The following is an 18,200-nucleotide window of genomic DNA, read 5'->3' as shown; positions in this document are numbered from 1 at the left end:
AGTCCTTACCTAGAACAGTAAGAAAGATCTGCTGAAAGCTGTAAATCACTGTCTATGTAGAGGACAGGAGCTTCTTCAGGGTCCTGTAAAGTACAGTGTCCCAAAAAGTGTACAATGGAGCTGTCCCTACCTGGAGCGGCTATCCCTGGCACAGGTAAAGAGTAGAACAGAACATGTAGTACCTCCTTGTACTGTAGGGGGTGCTACCAGACAGCCAGTCAGTGCATGCACTTTAGGAATACAGGGGGGTTAACCAGTGAAATGCCTATTCTGATTGGTCTGTTCTTTCAGCCATTGACACATTTTGCAGATCTGGACGGTCCGTAGCATTGTATGTTGAGTCTGGTTTCAAGTTACAATGGTCCAGAAAAGACCATTGTATGTTGAAAATATTGTATGTTGAGGCCATTGTAAGTTGTGATCACTGTAATAACTTATATGGTATACAGATCCTGTGTACAGATGGTATAAACCTCTATACGGTCCTGTAAATAATCACTTATATGATATACAGCTCTTGTCTATAGATGTTATCTATCACTACATAGGCACTGTTTGAGGGAATACTGGTCTGTGTTGTTGTTTTATTCAATACTGTACAGTATGGTGGTATTACCCAGTTATTGTGTGGTGGTATATATTTCCTCCCTGTATACTGGTATCATTGGTTATGGAAAATTATCTTACATTAACGCGATATAAATTGTATTTTATGTGTAAGGGTAATGCACGAGGAGGTATTTGGATGGAATAGGGGTGGGCAGAGGTGTGGCCAGGAACAGAGTGTCACAGGGGGCCCTTGCTTTATTTAGTACAGGGCCCTAGGTGTCATCATTCCGCCCCTGCACACAAGTGAATTATATCTCCATCCAACCCCCGGACAGACTTATAAGGGGACCCTATTGCACTTCCATAAAAACAATCATGGCATGAGCCACCAGATGTCATATTATGAAGCAGGAATAAAAAAGCACCAAGGGATGCGCTCCGTAGTGTAACACCAGAGTACAATCGGTAATGCTATGTGTGAACTGCGCTTACCACATAAAGTTGTACTACGTCCAAGTACAACAATGGATCAGGGTATATCATCAGGGTGTCTCTGCAGCTTTTTCCCGCTGGACTAAAATCACGATAAAAACAAGATGTCTCCAAACAACAAAACGGGATGAATAGGAGTGCCGAGACCAGGTAAAGACTTAAAAAAGTTTATTCCCACAATGCAACGCGTTTCGCGGTGACCCGCTTCCTCAGGCATCTGAGAAAGCGGGTCAGCATGAAACGCGTCGCATTGTGGGAATAAACCTTTTTAAGTCTTTACCTGGTCTCAGCACTCCTATTCATCCCGTTTTGTTGTTTGGAGACATCTTGTTTTTATCGGGATATTATGAAGCAGTCTTTCTATAGGAAAATATTTCCCAGTACTACGAGTCACCTTGTGCCAAGAGCTTCATAGTAAAGAGCCATTTTCACTCCAATTGCCTCCCTACGGCTAAGTTTCCACTTTTTTTTTCTGGCAGTTTTTGCCAGTGCAGTTTTTGAGCCAAAGCCAGAAATGTATTCAAAAGGAATAGGACATGTAAAGGAAGGACTAACACTTCTCCTCCATTATGGAGCCTACTGCCTCTTGAATATGTCTCAGATGCTTTTTCTGAGGGAAAACAGTGCTCTACAACATGGTGTTTTTCTCCTAATATTAAGACAGGTTTCAAAGCTTTGTGGGTTAAACTGTAATTTCCTTGTCTGTAAAGAACACAGTAATGTTTGCAGTGTGTGGAAAGCCTGTGCTTTTGACCTCTCTTCTTTCCTGCTAATGTAAGCGCCTTTGGCAAAGTGATTCAGCAGCATTATACAAGAGCTCTGGGGGTGGGGGAAATATAACAACACGAGAATATTTTCCAACTCGGTACAAGCCAGAGAATGCATAAAATAGCTGGGGAGCGCTAGACGAAAAGGAGCAACAGTGCGGTCCTGCGGGAGAGGGTGGGCCCTGCCTGTGTTCGCGGAGTGGTGGAGATATTTCTGGAAGGGCTTGGCGTTTCCTTAACGCATTTCACTAATAATTAACTGCTACCAGTATCCATACACAAGGAGAGGACAGTGACCCACTCTAACCTTCACACACTTGTCTAAACATACACTTAGCTCGAAGCCTCATAGCAACACATTCACCTCCACAGACTGTAGGAGCTAGCCTCCAGCCTCCTCCCTCACAGACACATATGTAATATGACATGGCCACCAGCAACCCCTCCCCTAGTCATATATAGAGGTAAGGTCACGTATCTCTCTCTCTCCCTGTTATACGAAAGAGAAATGTGCTTGCATCATAAGCACAGAACCACCCTCCCCCAACAGGGCATAGTAAGTGAGTCAGTAGATCTGCAGCAGCTCCTCTTGTTTGTTGTCTTGGCAGCAGTTCAAAGAATGAGGGGGAGGGAGAACAGGCGAGGAAGCGTGGGCGTGTGTGCCGAGTGACAGTTACTGCGTCTGCGCACAAATGAGGCGGTGGCGGCTGGAAGGGGACTATCGAAGAATTAAGTAAATAGAGAACTTGGAATCACAACGGTGGCGTGACGTCACCTGCTTACAAGGAAGCCTGTGACTAGAGGCGGGAAGGGCAACAGCTAGTGATGAGCTGCAATAGATGGTGTAAGCTGGCGCCTATCGATGTGTTCGGACTAGCCCAGCTTGGCACAGGAAGGGGTTAAGGCTGGAGTTGTTGTGAGCTTTTAGGAGTCTAGAAAGGGGGGCTCCTCTGGTGACTGAGGCCCCAACCAATCGCCAGGTTCCTTCCCTTCCCCCCCCCTTTCCTCTCCCTCCTCCCCCTCCCAGGAGCGGTGCAGCTGAGGAAGGCAAGAGAAGGAGCGCTTCACAGAGAAGAATCCCTCCTCTTTTTCCCGGGATCCTGGGCGTAGTGTGCATGTCTCAAGCCGGACCTCGCATTAAGCAAGGCGGAGGGCGCCGCCGCCCAGCTCCCAGAGGCTGAGTGCCCCCCCTCCCCACTCCAAGCTGCTGAGCGGAGCCCGGTTCTTTACTCGCCCGAGGCGGGCGGTACATGTTATCTCTCCATTGGATCTGAGCTCTTTCTTGCTATGTCATCCGCAACAGTGGCCGCCTCCCGGAGACAGTCGTGCTACCTGTGTGACCTGCCTCGCATGCCATGGGCCATGATCTGGGACTTCACGGAGCCCGTGTGTCGGGGCTGCGTGAACTACGAGGGGGCCGATCGCATCGAGTTTGTCATCGAGACGGCCCGACATCTGAAGCGGGCGCACGGCTTCCAGGACGGCCGCTCCCCGGGGCCGCCGACCTCCTCGTCCTCCTCCGCTTCATTATCGGTTAAGCCTCAGCTCACCGCCAAGGAGATGGCGCAGATCGGACACGCGGTGGGGGGGCCCGAGGGCGTCTCCAGGGCCTCGCAGCAGCCCCCTCCGCCGCAGTGCCTGGACCGCTACCCGCTGGTGTCGGAGAGGCCGCCGCCCCGCCTTGGCTCGGATTACGGCGTGGGGCGGCAGGTGAACGGCATTTTGCTCCCCAACGGTTTTCCCAAGCCAGACGAGCCGGCCGAGTTGAACCGCCAGAGCCCGAACCCGCGCAGGACTAATGCCGTGCCCTCCTCTCTAGGGGCTCTCATGAACGGATCGCCTATGGGCGGGCGGGCACCACCTCTGGGCATCTCGGCGGCCTCCCTGGTCGCATCCGCCGCAGCCACCACATCTGCGGATCTGGGCAACAAGCGGCCGGGCTCAGTCTCCAGCAGCGAGCACGATTCCAAGGAGAAACACCGCGCAGACAGCTACTCGGAGCTGGGAGATAACCACAAGGGGCGGCCCGAGGAGTGGATCAACAAGCCGAAGACTGTCAGGGACACGCTGATGGCCATGCAGCACAATCACTCGCCATTCGACGCCAAATTCAAGAAGGATCCGGGCGCAGGGAGGGTGCTGGGCTTTGATGCCAGTAACCCGGCTTCCAAATCGGGTATGAGCTTTTTCACCGTATGCATGGCCATATATAGAGAGTAGGAGCTCCATGTGCTGCCGCAGCTGATCATGGCTGCATCGTGTTATTGTGCTGAGGCAGCGATTCCTGGCCTCGAGTTGTGTACACAGGGCCCAGGCTGCTATTAGTCATGCCATAGACTGCTGTCACCCTATACTGCACATGCGAGCCTGCTTGTAAACAGGGGGGGGGGGGGATTATTTTCAGGCTGATGCCACACTAGCCTGCATTAAGTTACATGGCCAACTCTTCTCACCAGGAGGCGTGGCTTGTGGTGACTAAACCGGTCACAGCACAACTGCTTACACTCGGTAATGTATGTCTGGCTAGAATCTGGGGTTCACCAACAATGTATTGAGGTGTCAGTGGAGAGATCAGAGTCACTGGGGTAGCACCTTTTGTTGCGCTGTTTTTTTTTTTTTTAGGTTACTTGACTTAATTTGCTTCACAAAATGTTACAATATGATGGAAAAAGTTGTAAAATAGGGAGATTTCTCAAATCATGTAGAGGAAGAGTTGTACAGGTGCCCATAGAAACCAATCCGATTTCTCTTTTTGTTTTGTAAAAAAAACACTGCCCAGGTTTTAACCATCCCCAAAGTCTCCATTTTGTAGCTGTCACCCTGTGATTATGTGAGGAGTTTGGGTCAGGCCTGGCAGTGTCATCAGCTGCAGACATGGGGGATTTCCATTCATGTGCTTTAGCTGCCTTCAGCTGTTGTTTCTAATTAAAGTGCAGATTGTAGAGGCCGAGCTGGAAGGGCTTGTCCCAGGGCACCTGCTTTCCTACTCACCCCCCTGCGATCTATGGAGGGTTTCTGTATTGCAGCATGTTGTGTTTAAAGCCCCTTTCACACTGCCGGCCATAATTGTGCCAGAGCCTACTGGCAAATAACCGTCCCAATGGGCCCCATTGTACTCTATAGCCACCGTTATTTTTGTAGAAAAAAGCCGGAGAAAAAGACGTGTGTGTGTGTGTGTGTGTGTGTATGTATATATATGGTTTATTTTCTTTCTCCTCCAGCTTGTCTCAATCCTAATATAATGGGCTTCACACTGCCGGAGACAGCCGCAGTGTGAACATAGCCTCACGCTGTTATGCTTTTTAGTTATTGTAGACATGTTTTGCTTTCCTTATGTTTGAGGCAGAGAATTTGGTGGGTTCCGAAATCTTGTACAATAGGATCTGCTCAGTAGAGCTGGCCAAAGACTAGGGGGAGATTAAACCAACCTGTTTAGAGGAAGGGTGGTTCAGTTACCCATAGCAATTTGCTGCTTTAATTTACCTGATTTCTATTGGTAACTGCACCACTCTCCCTTTGCACACGTTTTTGCTAAATCCCTCCCCTATGCGTAGACCATTGGTAGATCCAGCTCCACTTGGTTTTGGGAATCTTATGCCAGTGGTAATCATGCACATAAGATTATCAACAGATGCATAACAAGATATGCTGTGTCTGCCAACAGTCTGCAGAAAAATCTTGTCTGTGGCATTACGTTAGATAAGCATTGTTGTGATTTTCCTATGTATATAGAGGTGACCTGACTACCTGGACATCAGATGATGGAGTTGATAGGGAGGATTAGGCAGTTAGATTTTAGTTTGCAAGTCCATTTGTTGTAGGTCAGCTGTCATCAGACGGGTCTACCGGCACTTCATTTCTGCTTCCCTGTTGAGAATACGTGTTTGGTATTCGGTATTAACCCCTTAAGGACTCAGCCCATTTTGGCCTTAAGGACTCAGACAATTAAATTTTTACGTTTTCATTTTTTCCTCCTCGCCTTCTAAAAATCATAACTTTTATATTTTCATCCACAGACTAGTATGAGGGCTTGTTTTTTGCGCGACCAGTTGTCCTTTGTAATGACATCACTCATATCATAAAATGTATGGCGCAACTAAAAAACACTATTTTTGTGGGGAAATTAAAACGAAAAAACGCAATTTTGCTAATTTTGGAAGGTTTTGTTTTCACGCCGTACAATTTATGGTAAAAATGACGTGTGTTCTTTATTCTGAGGGTCAATACGATTAAAATGATACCCATTATTATATACTTTTATATTATTGTTGCGCTTAAAAAAATCACAAACTTTTTAACCAAATTAGTACGTTTATAATCCCTTTATTTTGATGACCTCTAACTTTTTTATTTTTCCGTATAAGTGGCGGTATGGGGGCTCATTTTTTGCGCCATGATCTGTACTTTTTTTTTGATACCACATTTGCATATAAAAAACTTTTAATACATTTTTTATAATTTTTTTTTTTAATAAAATATATAAAAAAAGTAGGAATTTTGGACTTTTTTAATTTTTTTTCGTTCACGCCGTTCACCGTACGGAATCATTAACATTTTATTTTAATAGTTCGGACATTTACGCATGCGGCGATACCAAATATGTCTATTAAAAATGTTTTTTACGCTTTTTGGGGGTAAAATAGGAAAAAACGGACGTTTTACTTATTGGGGGAGGGGATTTTTCACTTTTTTTTTACTTTTACTTTTACATTTTTTTACATTTTTTTTTTTACACTTGAATAGTCCCCATAGGGGACTATTCATAGCAATACCATGATTGCTAATACTGATCTGTTCTATGTATAGGACATAGAACAGATCAGTATTATCGGTCATCTCCTGCTCTGGTCTGCTCGATCACAGACCAGAGCAGGAGACGCCGGGAGCCGCACGGAGGAAGGAGAGGGGACCTCCGTGCGGCGTTATGAATGATCGGATCCCCGCAGCAGCGCTGCGGGCGATCCGATCGTTCATTTAAATCGCGAACTGCCACAGATTCTGGGATCTGTATTGATCCCGGCACCTGAGGGGTTAATGGCGGACGCCCGCGAGATCGCGGGCGTCGGCCATTGCCGGCGGGTCCCTGGCTGCGATCAGCAGCCGGGATCAGCCGCGCATGACACGGGCATCGCTCCGATGCCCGCGGTTATGCTTAGGACGTAAATGTACGTCCTGGTGCGTTAAGTACCACCTCACCAGGACGTACATTTATGTCCTGCGTCCTTAAGGGGTTAAACCATATAGTTTTTTATTTTATTAGCATGGGAGTCAATGGGAACCATACAGAACCGTGTGTGAACCTTGTGTGTATGTGTTCCATACAGTTTTTGACAGCACATTTTTTTTTATTTATTTATTTTTTAACTGAAAGGTGTATGATGGCTGTAAACTGAATGCTCATTGCACTTAAAGGAGATATAATTAAGAAAAACTTATTTGGGGGGGGGGGGGGGGCCTTGGACTGACCAATGAGACCCCCGTAAACTCTGCATGGAACACCCGCTCTCTTTGGGAATTGGGTGTATTGACCCCCAGCTGACACGCCCCCTCCTTGTATCTATGGGGAATCTCTGACTCTCCCATAGAGAGACATGGAGGGGGCCTCTCGGCTGCAGCTTCGTACTGGGGGTCGACACACTCGGTTCCTGGTGAGAGCTGGGCTGCAATAACAAATTAAACTAACTTTCACCTTCCTGCATTCCCAAGTTGCTCTGGTATCGGGTCCCGTTCCTCCGGTGCTGCAGGTCTATCGGCTCGAAACGTCACATAGCCGTCGCTGTATCACCGACCGCAGCAATGTCCCGCCTTGGCCGGTGATAGGCTGAGCAAACTGTCATGTAATGGAGCTCTGGCCGGGCTCCTGTACATGACTGTTCACTCAGCCTGTCACCGGCCGAGGCGGGACATCGCTACTGACGGCTCCGTGATGTTTTTAGACTATAGACCTGCAGCACCGGAGGAACAGGACCCGATACCGGAGCAACGGGGAATGCAGTAAGGGGAGTTTAAGGACATCTGCAGCAAAAGACAGCTTATCCCCTATCCACAGGATAAGGGATAAGTGTCTGTCTGATCGCTGAGGGTCCAACTGCTGGGACCTCCGATGAGCTCCTGCACGGGGCCCCTGCATTGCTCCTCTATGTCAGCAGCTAACGCTCCCTCCACATACAGTTCTATAGGAGAGGTGGGGAGGCACGAATGCGGTCTCCCCGCCTCTCCCATAGAGATACATGGAGGAGGCGTGTCTGCTGAGTACCCCCCCGGCCATCACTCCCCCTCCCATAGACTTGCATTGAGGGGACGGGGCGTGATGCCACACGGGGGCGGAGTCCTGACGTCACAGACTTCTGTTCCCGTGGTCGCGACCGAGACCCTCCAGCGCTTCCGGACAAGAAACAGGTGGGTGCCGCATGCAGCATTGCGGGGGTCCCCAGCGGCGGGACCCCCGCGATCAGACATTTTATCCCCTATCCTTTGGATAGGGGATAAGATGTCTAGGGTGGGAGTACCCCTTTAAACAAGCTGTCCAAAGGCAGATTAGTAAGCCATGTCTAGGCTGGTGTAGATTTGTAGTGTTTTTGGAGGGGTTTGCGTTTTTTTTTTTTCTGACTTTTAGAAAAAGTTGCAATGATAAATTGCTGACCACTGCATCTGCAAACAGACTTGACTAACATAGGGGGAAATTTTCAAAGGATTTAGATTTTTTTTTTTCCCCTAAGGAAACTTACAAAGGGATGTACTGAATAAAATAAGATGGCAAAGAAATGCTGTTGTTGTTTTGCAACAACTGGAGAGTTATAGGTATGGGCCTGCTGTGTTAACATGTGTCCGCTACATGGTACTCAATTACAACTCCCAGCACGCCCTGAGTTTTAACAAATGTGTAACCCCTCCCCCCAAAAAAAATAAAAGTTGCCCTCATTTTTTACAAATAAAAAATAAAAATAAAATAAACCTATTTTGTATCGCCATGTGCGGAAATGCTAATGGTCCTGTATGGTGAACGGCATAAAAGTAAAAAAACCAAAAAACACATTTGCCGCTCTGCTGCCCCGTTCTCAGGTCCGCATCATAGTGTTCCATGGAGGAGCATGTGACACACACGTCACTCCGCCTCCTCCCCTGCGCCCGGCGTAACACTACGCAGGAAGCAGAGTGACGTGTATGTCACATGCTCCTCCATAGGACAACACGATGCGGACCAGAGGACGGGAGAACGGGGCAGCAGAGCTGTCTAAATGGGGGGGAGGGGCCCTGCTGCTTTCTAAGAGTGGGGGGGGGGCTGCTGCTGTCTAAAGGGTGGGCCCTGCTGCTGCTGTCTAAAGGGGGGACCCTGCTGCTGCTGTCTAAAGGGGGGACCCTGCTGCTGCTGTCTAAAGGGGGGACCCTGCTGCTGCTGTCTAAAGGGGGGACCAGCTGCTGTCTAAAGGGGGGACTGCTGCTGTTTAAATGGGGGCCCACTGTCTAAAGAGGGGCTGTGGTCTGCAGGGGGGCTGCTACTAATGTCTGCAAGGGGATACTACCTACTATTAAAAAGCAATCTTACAGCAGAGTCACCTGCACTAACTTGAATTTATATGGAGAGAGTGCAGGTGACCCGGTTCCTACTGCTGCTCACCATGCGGTCATCGGTCTCCCCGCCAATGCAAATTTCCTGTTCTGTCCAATGGAGAAGAGAGAAATCTTGGCTCCTACTACAGCAGCCGCCTCCATTGTGCACAACAAGGACCCACATATCATACGGTAAACAGCGCCAGAAACCGGGTCACCCTGGTGTCAGATTCCCTTTAAAATAAAAGTACTCGTACTTGGTATCGGCGAGTACTAGAATTAAAGTTACGGTACTCGTACTCGGTCTTAAAAAAAAAAAAAAAATGGTATAGGGACATCCCTAATCTCCCCCATAGTGTTTTCTCTCAAAAGGTGCTGTGGGCAAAAAGTCACAAAGTAGCATGTGCCAGACCACAGCTAAAGAAAATGTCTTAATCCTTTAACCCCTTAAGGACCAAGGACGTACAGGTACGTCCTTGGTCCTGCTCTTCTGATATAACGCGGGGTTACACAGTAACCCCGTGTCATATCACGGCGGGCCCGGCGTCATAGTGAAGCCGGGACCCGCCTCTAATAGCGCGTGGCGCCGATCGCGGCACCGCGCGCTATTAACCCTTTAGCCGCGCGCTCAGAGCTGAGCCGCGCGGCTAAAAGTGAAAGTTCCCGGCTAGCTCAGTCGGGCTGTTCGGGATAGCCGCGGCTAATCGCGGCATCCCGAACAGCTGACAGGACAGCGGGAGGGCCCCTACCTGCCTCCTCGCTGTCCGATCGCCAAATGACTGCTCAGTGCCTGAGATCCAGGCATGAGCAGTCATGCGGCAGAATCGTTGATCACTGGTTTCTTATGAGAAACCAGTGATCAGCATAGAAGATCAGTGTGTGCAGTGTTATAGGTCCCTATGGGACCTATGAGACTGAAAAAAAAAGTGAATAAAGATCATTTAACTCCTCCCCTATTAAAAGTTTGAATCACCCCCCTTTTCCAATAAAAAAAAAAACAGTGTAAATAAAAATAAACATATATGGTATCGCCGCGTGCGGAAATGTCCGAATTATAAAAATATATCATTAATTAAACCGTTCGGTCAATGGCGTGCGCGCAAAAAAATTCAAAAGTCCAATATAGTGCATTTTTGGTCACTTTTTATATCATTTAAAAATGAATAAAAAGCGATCAATAAGTCCTATCAGTGCAAAAATGGTACAGTTAAAAACTTCAGATCACGGCGCAAAAAATGAGCCCTCATACCGCCCCATACACGGAAAAATAAAAAAGTTATAGGGGTCAGAAGATGACAATTTTAAACGTATTAATTTTCCTGCATGTAGTTATGATTTTTTCTAGAAGTCCGACAAAATCAAACCTATATAAGTAGGGTATCATTTTAATCGTATGAACCTACAGAATAAATATCAGGTGTCATTTTTACCGAAAAATGTACTACGTAGAAACGGAAGCCCCCAAAAGTTACAAAACAGCGTTTTTTTTTTCAATTTTGTTGCACAATTATTTTTTTTCCCGTTTCACCGTAGATTTTTGGGCAAAATGACTGACGTCATTACAAAGTAGTATTGGTGGCGCAAAAAATAAGCCATCATATGGATTTTTAGGTGCAAAATTGAAAGAGTTATGATTTTTTAAAGGCAAGGAGCAAAAAATGAAAATGCAAAAACGGAAAAAACCCCGGTCCTTAAGGGGTTAATAATAAAAATGTCTTAATCTTTTGATAAATTCCCCCTTTGTTTATATATGTGTGTATGTTGTTTTATTTTAATTTTTTTAACCTGTGAAAAATGCCACTAAAACTAGTGGGGGAGATTTTATCAAAACATGTGGAGGAAGAATGGTGCAGTTGCCCTTAGCAACCAATCAAATTGCTTCTTTCATTTTTAGTCTTTGCATTTTTTTTCCTTTTAGTGTATTTTCTTCATGTGACTCAAGGATTTCTATTGAAGAAAATGCCAATTCTAAACCCATTTTTTGCATCCAGAGAATTTTATGGGAAAGAATTTAAAGCTCTGTTAACATTTAGCTAACATCTGGTTATGGGGGGGGGGGGGGGGTGTCGACGACGACACACACTAGATGATAGCTGTAGGAACCAGAGACCTCCGAATGCCCTCTGGTTACTTGGCTAAATCTGATCAGACTCTGCCCGAGGGTGATCTGCTATGCCTTTTAGTGTAACACTGACAGATCTGTACTGCAGTGTATTGTGTGTCAAGTCCCCTAATAGGAGAGTAAAAATAAATAAAATGTTTTAACAATGAATATACCGTATTTATCGTCTACCTGCGTGTTATACACTGATAAGCCGCTGCAGTTCAATGATTTAAAGCGGGCGCTTTAAATCAATGAACTGCAGCGGCTTTGCAGGTGCAGAGACAGCCAGCGCTGCCGGCTTCTCTGCCCCTGCCTGTCCCGGGGTCTAGAGCCCTGCTGCCGGCCCTTCTCTCCCCCTGGCTATCGGTGCCGCTGCCCGTTCTCTCCCCCTGGCTATGCGCTGCGAGATAGCAACGACGAATGGGACGCACACCGGAGGCCTGAAGCAGACCCGACCCCGGCAACAGGTAATTATACAACTGGGGATGGGGGAGGCAACGGGGCAGATGTGCCGACAATGGGTGCCGCTGCCCCTTCTCTCCCCCTGTCTGTCGGCACTGCTGCCCCATTGTCGGCGCCGCTTCTCTCCCCCTGGCTATTGGCGCTGGCAATGGGGCAGCGGCACCAATAGTCAGGGGGAGAGAACGGGCAGCGGCGCCGATAGCCAGGGGGAGAGAAGGGCCGGCAGCAGGGCTCTAGACCCCAGGAAAGGCAGGGGGAGAGAAGCGGGCAGTGACGGCCTCTCTCCCCTGTCTTTCCTGGGGGTGTATCGGGGTATACACGCGCACACACGCACCCTCATTTTACCAAGGATATTTGGGTAAAAAACTTTTTTTACCCAAATATCCTTGGTAAAATGAGGGTGCGTGTTATAGGCCGGTGCGTGGTATACCCCGATAAATACGGTAAATAAAAGAAATATACAAAATCCCTCTTTCCCCTATTATGAATTGTTTTTGGCCCCCCTCCCCCCAAAACAAAAAACTGTATACACATATTTGGTATTCCCATAACAACCCAAGCAATAAAATTATTTAACCTGTGTGATGAACTCCTTTAAAAAAAATGTACTTGATGCATCTCAGAATGTAGATTCACAAACATGATTTCTTTAATCAAAAGTAAATATATTAAACCATAAAATAAAGTACATAAGGTATCGCCATATTTTTACTGACCAGCAGAATAAAATGACTGTCATTTATACCAAACAGTGAACTGAAGAAAAAAAAATTAACTTGCAAAAAATGACAGCATTTTGGTAATCCTGCCTCAGTAAAAATAAGTTCTCAATGTGTCAGACCTACCCAAAAATAGTACCATTAAAAACTGCAACATATCCCACAAAAAACATATCCCACATCCTTTTAATAATAAAAAAAAAAAAAAAAAACTATATGTGAAAAACATTACATTAGGTGTCGGCATAATGTATGTACCAAATCGCAGAATAAAGATAACATGTCGTTTATACTGTATGAATGACAGTAATAACTAAAAAATAGCAGAACTGATTTTTTTTATTTATTTGTAACACCTTATAAAAATGGAATAAAAAGCAATCAGTGTAGTACCAATGAAAACATTAATTTAACAAAAATATTTTGTGATCCCAAGGCCTCTGCATTTTGATAAAATATCCTGAATAAAAAGACCCCAAATTCACACAGTGCTTCATCAAGTCTAAAGCCTGTGTGTGTGTCACATAGAAATATCCCATATGTTGCTCTTGTGTGCTAAGTACGTCAAAATTAAGGGAATAAATATTGATTTGCGTTTCTCTGCCAGCACTGCTGTTACAGAAGAAAATGAAGCTAAATGACATACATAGCAACATAGTTCATAAGGTGGAAAAAAGACCAAAGTCCATCAAGTTCAACCTATATTCGTAATGTGTCCCTACTGAGATGATCCAGAGGAAGAAAAAAAAAAGCCTAAACTAGGGTTAAAAACTCCTTTCAGACTCAAAATATGGAGTCTGAAATCCCTGGATCAACTTTCTGTAAAAATCCGTTTTATAAATGGTATAAACCTTTAATGTTATTACTCTCCAGAAATGCATCCAGGCCCCTTGTGAACTCTTTTACTGAGTTCACCATGACTACCTCCTCTGCAAGAGAGTTCCACAGTCTTACCGCTCTTACAGTAAAGAACCCCCGTCTTTGTTGGTGTAGAAACCTTCTTTCCTCTAAACATAGATGCCCCCTTGAGATATATATTCACTATTACATGCACACAGACACCGTTCTGGGTATAAATAGGTCATGGGAGAGATCTCTGTACTGCCCCCTGATAAAGTTATTAGGTCGCTCCTAAGCTGCCTTTTCTCTGAACCAAATAACTCTAACTCTGATAATCTTTCTGGGTACTGTAGTCCTCCCATTCCCCATATTACACTGGTGCCCAGTATTTTACACAGTATTCTATGTGTGGTCTGACTAGTGATTTGTACAGCAGTAGAATTATTTCCTTGTCATGGGCATCTATACCCTTTGATGCACCCTATGATTTTATTTGCCTTGGCAGCAGCTGCCTGACAGTGATCGCCACAGTTAAAATTTACTGTTAACTTAAAGGGAGTACTCCGGCGCTAAGACATCTTATCCCCTATCCAAAGGATAGGGGATAAGATGCCTGATCGCGGAGGTCCCACCGCTGGGGACCCCTATGATCTTCCACACAGCACCCCGCTAGAATCAGCCCCCGGAGGCTTGCAGTGAGGGGGCGGAGCGTGACTTCACACAAGGGTGTACCCGTGACTTCCCTATGCTCCGTCCCCGTGATCGCCAGTAATCAGACCCGGAGCGAGCACGCTCCGGGGGCTGATTCTAGCAGGGTGCGGCGTGGAAGATCACAGGGGTCCCCAGCAGGGGATAAGATGTCTTAGCGCCGGAGTACCCCTTTAAACTCCTAAGTCCTTTTCTATGCCAGTTGTCCCCAATGTTTTCCCATTTAATGCATATTCCCAGCCAGGATTTTTCCTCCCCATGTGCATTACCTTCATTTATCAGTGTTGAACCTCATCTGCCACTTCTCAGCCCAAACCTCCAACCTATCCAGATCCATTTGTAACAGTACACTGTCTTCTATTATGTTAACCACTTAAGAGTTTAGTATCCTCTGCAAAGTTCCCTCTACAAGATCATTAATATATTAAAATAGGACCCCAAACTGACCTCTGTGGTACCCCACTAGTAAGTCACCCACTCAAAGTACCGTTAATAACCATCCTCTGTTTCCCATAACTGAGCCAGTTACTTACCCACACATGTCCCTCAGCCCCATCCTTCTCATTTCAATACCAACCTTTCATGTCCAGGAGGATCCAGTCTGGAGCTCACCTCCTCATAAAAGCTGATCAGGTTAGTTTGACAGGGACCGTTCCCTTATAACGCCATGTGAATTTGGAGTCATACACTTATTTTCATTGACCCCTTAAGGAGCAAGCGGTTTTCAGTTTTTTTTGCATTTTCATTTTTTCCTCCTCACCTTTTAAAAATCATAACCCTTTCGATTTTTCACCTAAAAATCCATATGATGGCTTATTTTTTGTGCCACCAATTCTACTTTATAATGACATCAGTCATTTTACCCAAAAATCTATGGCGAAATGGGGAAAAAAAAATCATTGTGCGACAAAATTGAACAAAAAACGCCATTTTGTAACTTTTGGGGGCTTCCGTTTCTACACAGTACATTTTTCGGTAAAAATGACACCTGCTCTTTAGTCTGTAGTTCCATACGATTAAAATGATACCCTACTTACATAGGTTTGATTTTGTTGTACTTTTGGAAAAAATCATAACTACATGCAGGAAAATTAATACATTAAAATTGTCATCTTCTAACCCCTATAACTTTTTTTTTTATTTTTCCACGTATGGGGCGGTATAAGGGCTCATTTATTAATCTGTACCATTTTTGTTTTGATCAGACTATTTGATCGCTTTTTATTCTTTTTATTTAAAAAAAAAAATTTAATGGTATAAAAAATTATCAAAAATACGCTATTTTGAACTTTGAAATTATTTTTACCACGTAAACCATTGACAGTGCGGTTTAATTAACAATATATTTTTACAGTTCGAACTTTTATGCACGTGACGAAACCACGTTTGTTTTGTTTATATAATTTTTATATGGAATTTAGGAAAAGGAGGGTGATTTTACCTTTTAATAAGGAATGGGTTAATATGTGTGTGTGTGTTAAATTATTATTATTTTTTTTACGGGATAAAGGCTCCTTTAGACATCGCTGTCAGCTTTGACAGTGATTATCTAAAGGGTTAATTGATGGCCATGGTGATCACTGCATGTCTGCTATTAACTTTGCCCCCAGCTACAGGAATCAGCTGAGGGCCGAGCCAGTATGATGCAGGCTCGAGTCGGAAGCCCGCGCCATACCCAATTAACAGCACATGGACGAGTATACACGTCCATAGTCCTTAAGATACTCCAAAATTCCTCAAACTATTTACATACAACGGAGGTTAAACGAACAGGCCTTTAATTTCCGTGGCTACTTTTTGGACATTTTTTGAACATTTGCACCAAATTTGCAATGCGCCAGTCCTGGGGTACAGGCCCGGTTACTAATGGAGTCCTTGAATTTTAGAAATAGGAGTCTATTACATTACTTAACTCCCTTAGAACATGGGGGTGAATGCCATCTGGACCTGGTGATTTGTCTATTTTCATTCTTTGTAGGCGGCACTGTACTTCTTCCTGGGTTAGACAAGTACTGGGGAGTTTCTTATCTCGCTGTATTTTACCTGCCAGTTCATTTGCCTCTGTGAATATACTGGAGAAAAATGAGGGAAATATATCAAGGGATTTAAGCAGCTTTTTTGCTTAAAAAAAGTCGCACATGCGCCTAAGACATTTTTTGTGCTACTTTTGTGAGTAAGGAAAAAATACCAATCTGCCCTACCTAAGCTATTTTCTGTTTTTACTTTGCAGTGGTCCAGGATTTATCTGGCGAAAGTCGCACGTAAGCAAATAAGTCGCAAACTCCCTTCAAAAAGTCGCAAGTGTAAGGGAGGAAAGAACTGGCTTGCTAACTTGCCTAAGACAGCACGGGAGACCTTTTGTGCGCCTTCTTTTTACTTTCATTTTCACAGGCACGTTGGGACAAGCGGATAGATGTAAAGGAGGGTGACAAGCTTGTCACCCGCCTGCACATCTCCCGCCCACGTAACACTACTACAACTACCAGCATGTCCTTACTTTAAAGGACATACTGGGAATTGTACTTGTGTTTGTTAACCCACCCGTGCCGCATGACTACAATTCCCAACATGTCCTTACTGTAAAGGCATGCTGGGAGTTATAGTAATGCAGTGGGGGCAGGTGACAGGCTTATCACCCGCTTGCACATCTCCCCCCCCCCCCCCCCTTACCCTGCTGCATGACTACAACTCCCATTATGTCCTTACTGTAAGGGCATGCTGGGAGTTCTAGTCGTGCAGTGCGGGTGAGTTACAATAAATGTACTAACCTATTTAACATTTTTTTTTTCTTATTTCAGATCTGTGTATCCTGTGGACAATGATGATGACTATTTTTTTTTTTTTTTTTTTTTGTTTAATGTTAATAAAATGGTTATCGAGGGCTTGTGAGGGAGTGTGTTTTGGACTAGGTTTTTCTAACAGGATTTTTTAAAATTTTTATTTAAATTTACTTTACAGGCTTAATGGTGGAAGCCGTCCTATAGACAAAATCCATTACTAAGCCAGGGCTTAGCGTTAGTACCAAAAACAGCTAGCGCTAACCCCCGATTATTAGTCCGGTACCCACCACCAACAGGCCCGAAGCGTCAAATATGGCACTTCTGGGCCTAGGCGGTAACAGGCTGGGGAGGGCCAGTAACAATGGTCCTTGCCCAACCTGGTAACATCAGGCTGTTGCTGCTTGGTTGGTATTTGGCTGAGAATTAAAAAATGGGGAACCCTATGCATCCCCCCCATAAATAAATAAATCTCATAGGGTTCCATGTATTTTTATTCTTAGCCAGATACCAACCAAACAGCAACAGCCTAATGTTACCAGGTTGGGTGAGGATCATTGTTAGTTGCCCTCTCCAGCCTAAATAACGCCAGCCTGTTACGGCCTAGGCGCGCTGTTTTTGACCCTCTGGGCCTGTTGGTACCAGCTCTTCTCGACACCCCTGTGGTGGTGGGTACCGGGGTAATAATCAGGGTTAGCGCTAGCTGTTTTTGGGTCTAACGCTAAGCCCGTCTATAAAACTGCTTCCACTACTAAGCCTGTCAAGTAAATATAAAGAAAAAAAACACATTTAAAAAACTTTTATTCCAAAAAACACTCCCCCACAAGCTCTCGTTACAAAATGTTAATATTAAACAAAAAAAAGCTGGTCATCGTAGTTCACGAAATCTGAAATAGCCCACAGGATAGACTGATCTGAAAAAAAATGGGTTAGTACATTTAGGGTACGTTCACACATACAGGGTCCTGCACAGGATTTGTAACTGTCGACTAGAAGCTGTGCTCAGTCATTTAGTTTACATTGAAATCCTGTGCATAAAATCTGCGTACGTGTGAACGTACCCTTACGGGGGAAAAATGGTTAAAAAAAATTTAAAAAATTAACACATACATTTTTTTTGCTTATGTGTGCTAAGAAAATGGTATTCCAAAGTGATATTATTTGTTTTTCTTAGTAGCCAAACTTATCAAACCACTGTGATAGTATGATAAATATCACACAAGCAAAACCA

General features: G+C 45.1%; 1 protein-coding gene across 1 annotated transcript in view; it reads left to right on the top strand.

The window, feature by feature from the left end:
- The first annotated feature begins 2,667 nt into the window (after positions 1–2,667).
- The window catches only part of IRF2BP2 (interferon regulatory factor 2 binding protein 2), a 51,032-nt gene continuing 35,499 nt past the window's right edge, over positions 2,668–18,200 (top strand). The window contains exon 1 of the mRNA XM_056566981.1: positions 2,668–3,984. Within this exon, the coding sequence (XP_056422956.1) occupies positions 3,096–3,984 (889 nt within the window). The 5' untranslated portion in view covers positions 2,668–3,095. The remainder of the gene's footprint in view (positions 3,985–18,200) is intronic.

This window comes from Hyla sarda, chromosome 3, assembly GCF_029499605.1.
Source record: "Hyla sarda isolate aHylSar1 chromosome 3, aHylSar1.hap1, whole genome shotgun sequence".
Taxonomy (NCBI): domain Eukaryota; kingdom Metazoa; phylum Chordata; class Amphibia; order Anura; family Hylidae; genus Hyla; species Hyla sarda.
This window is presented reverse-complemented; position numbering and strand designations above follow the sequence as displayed.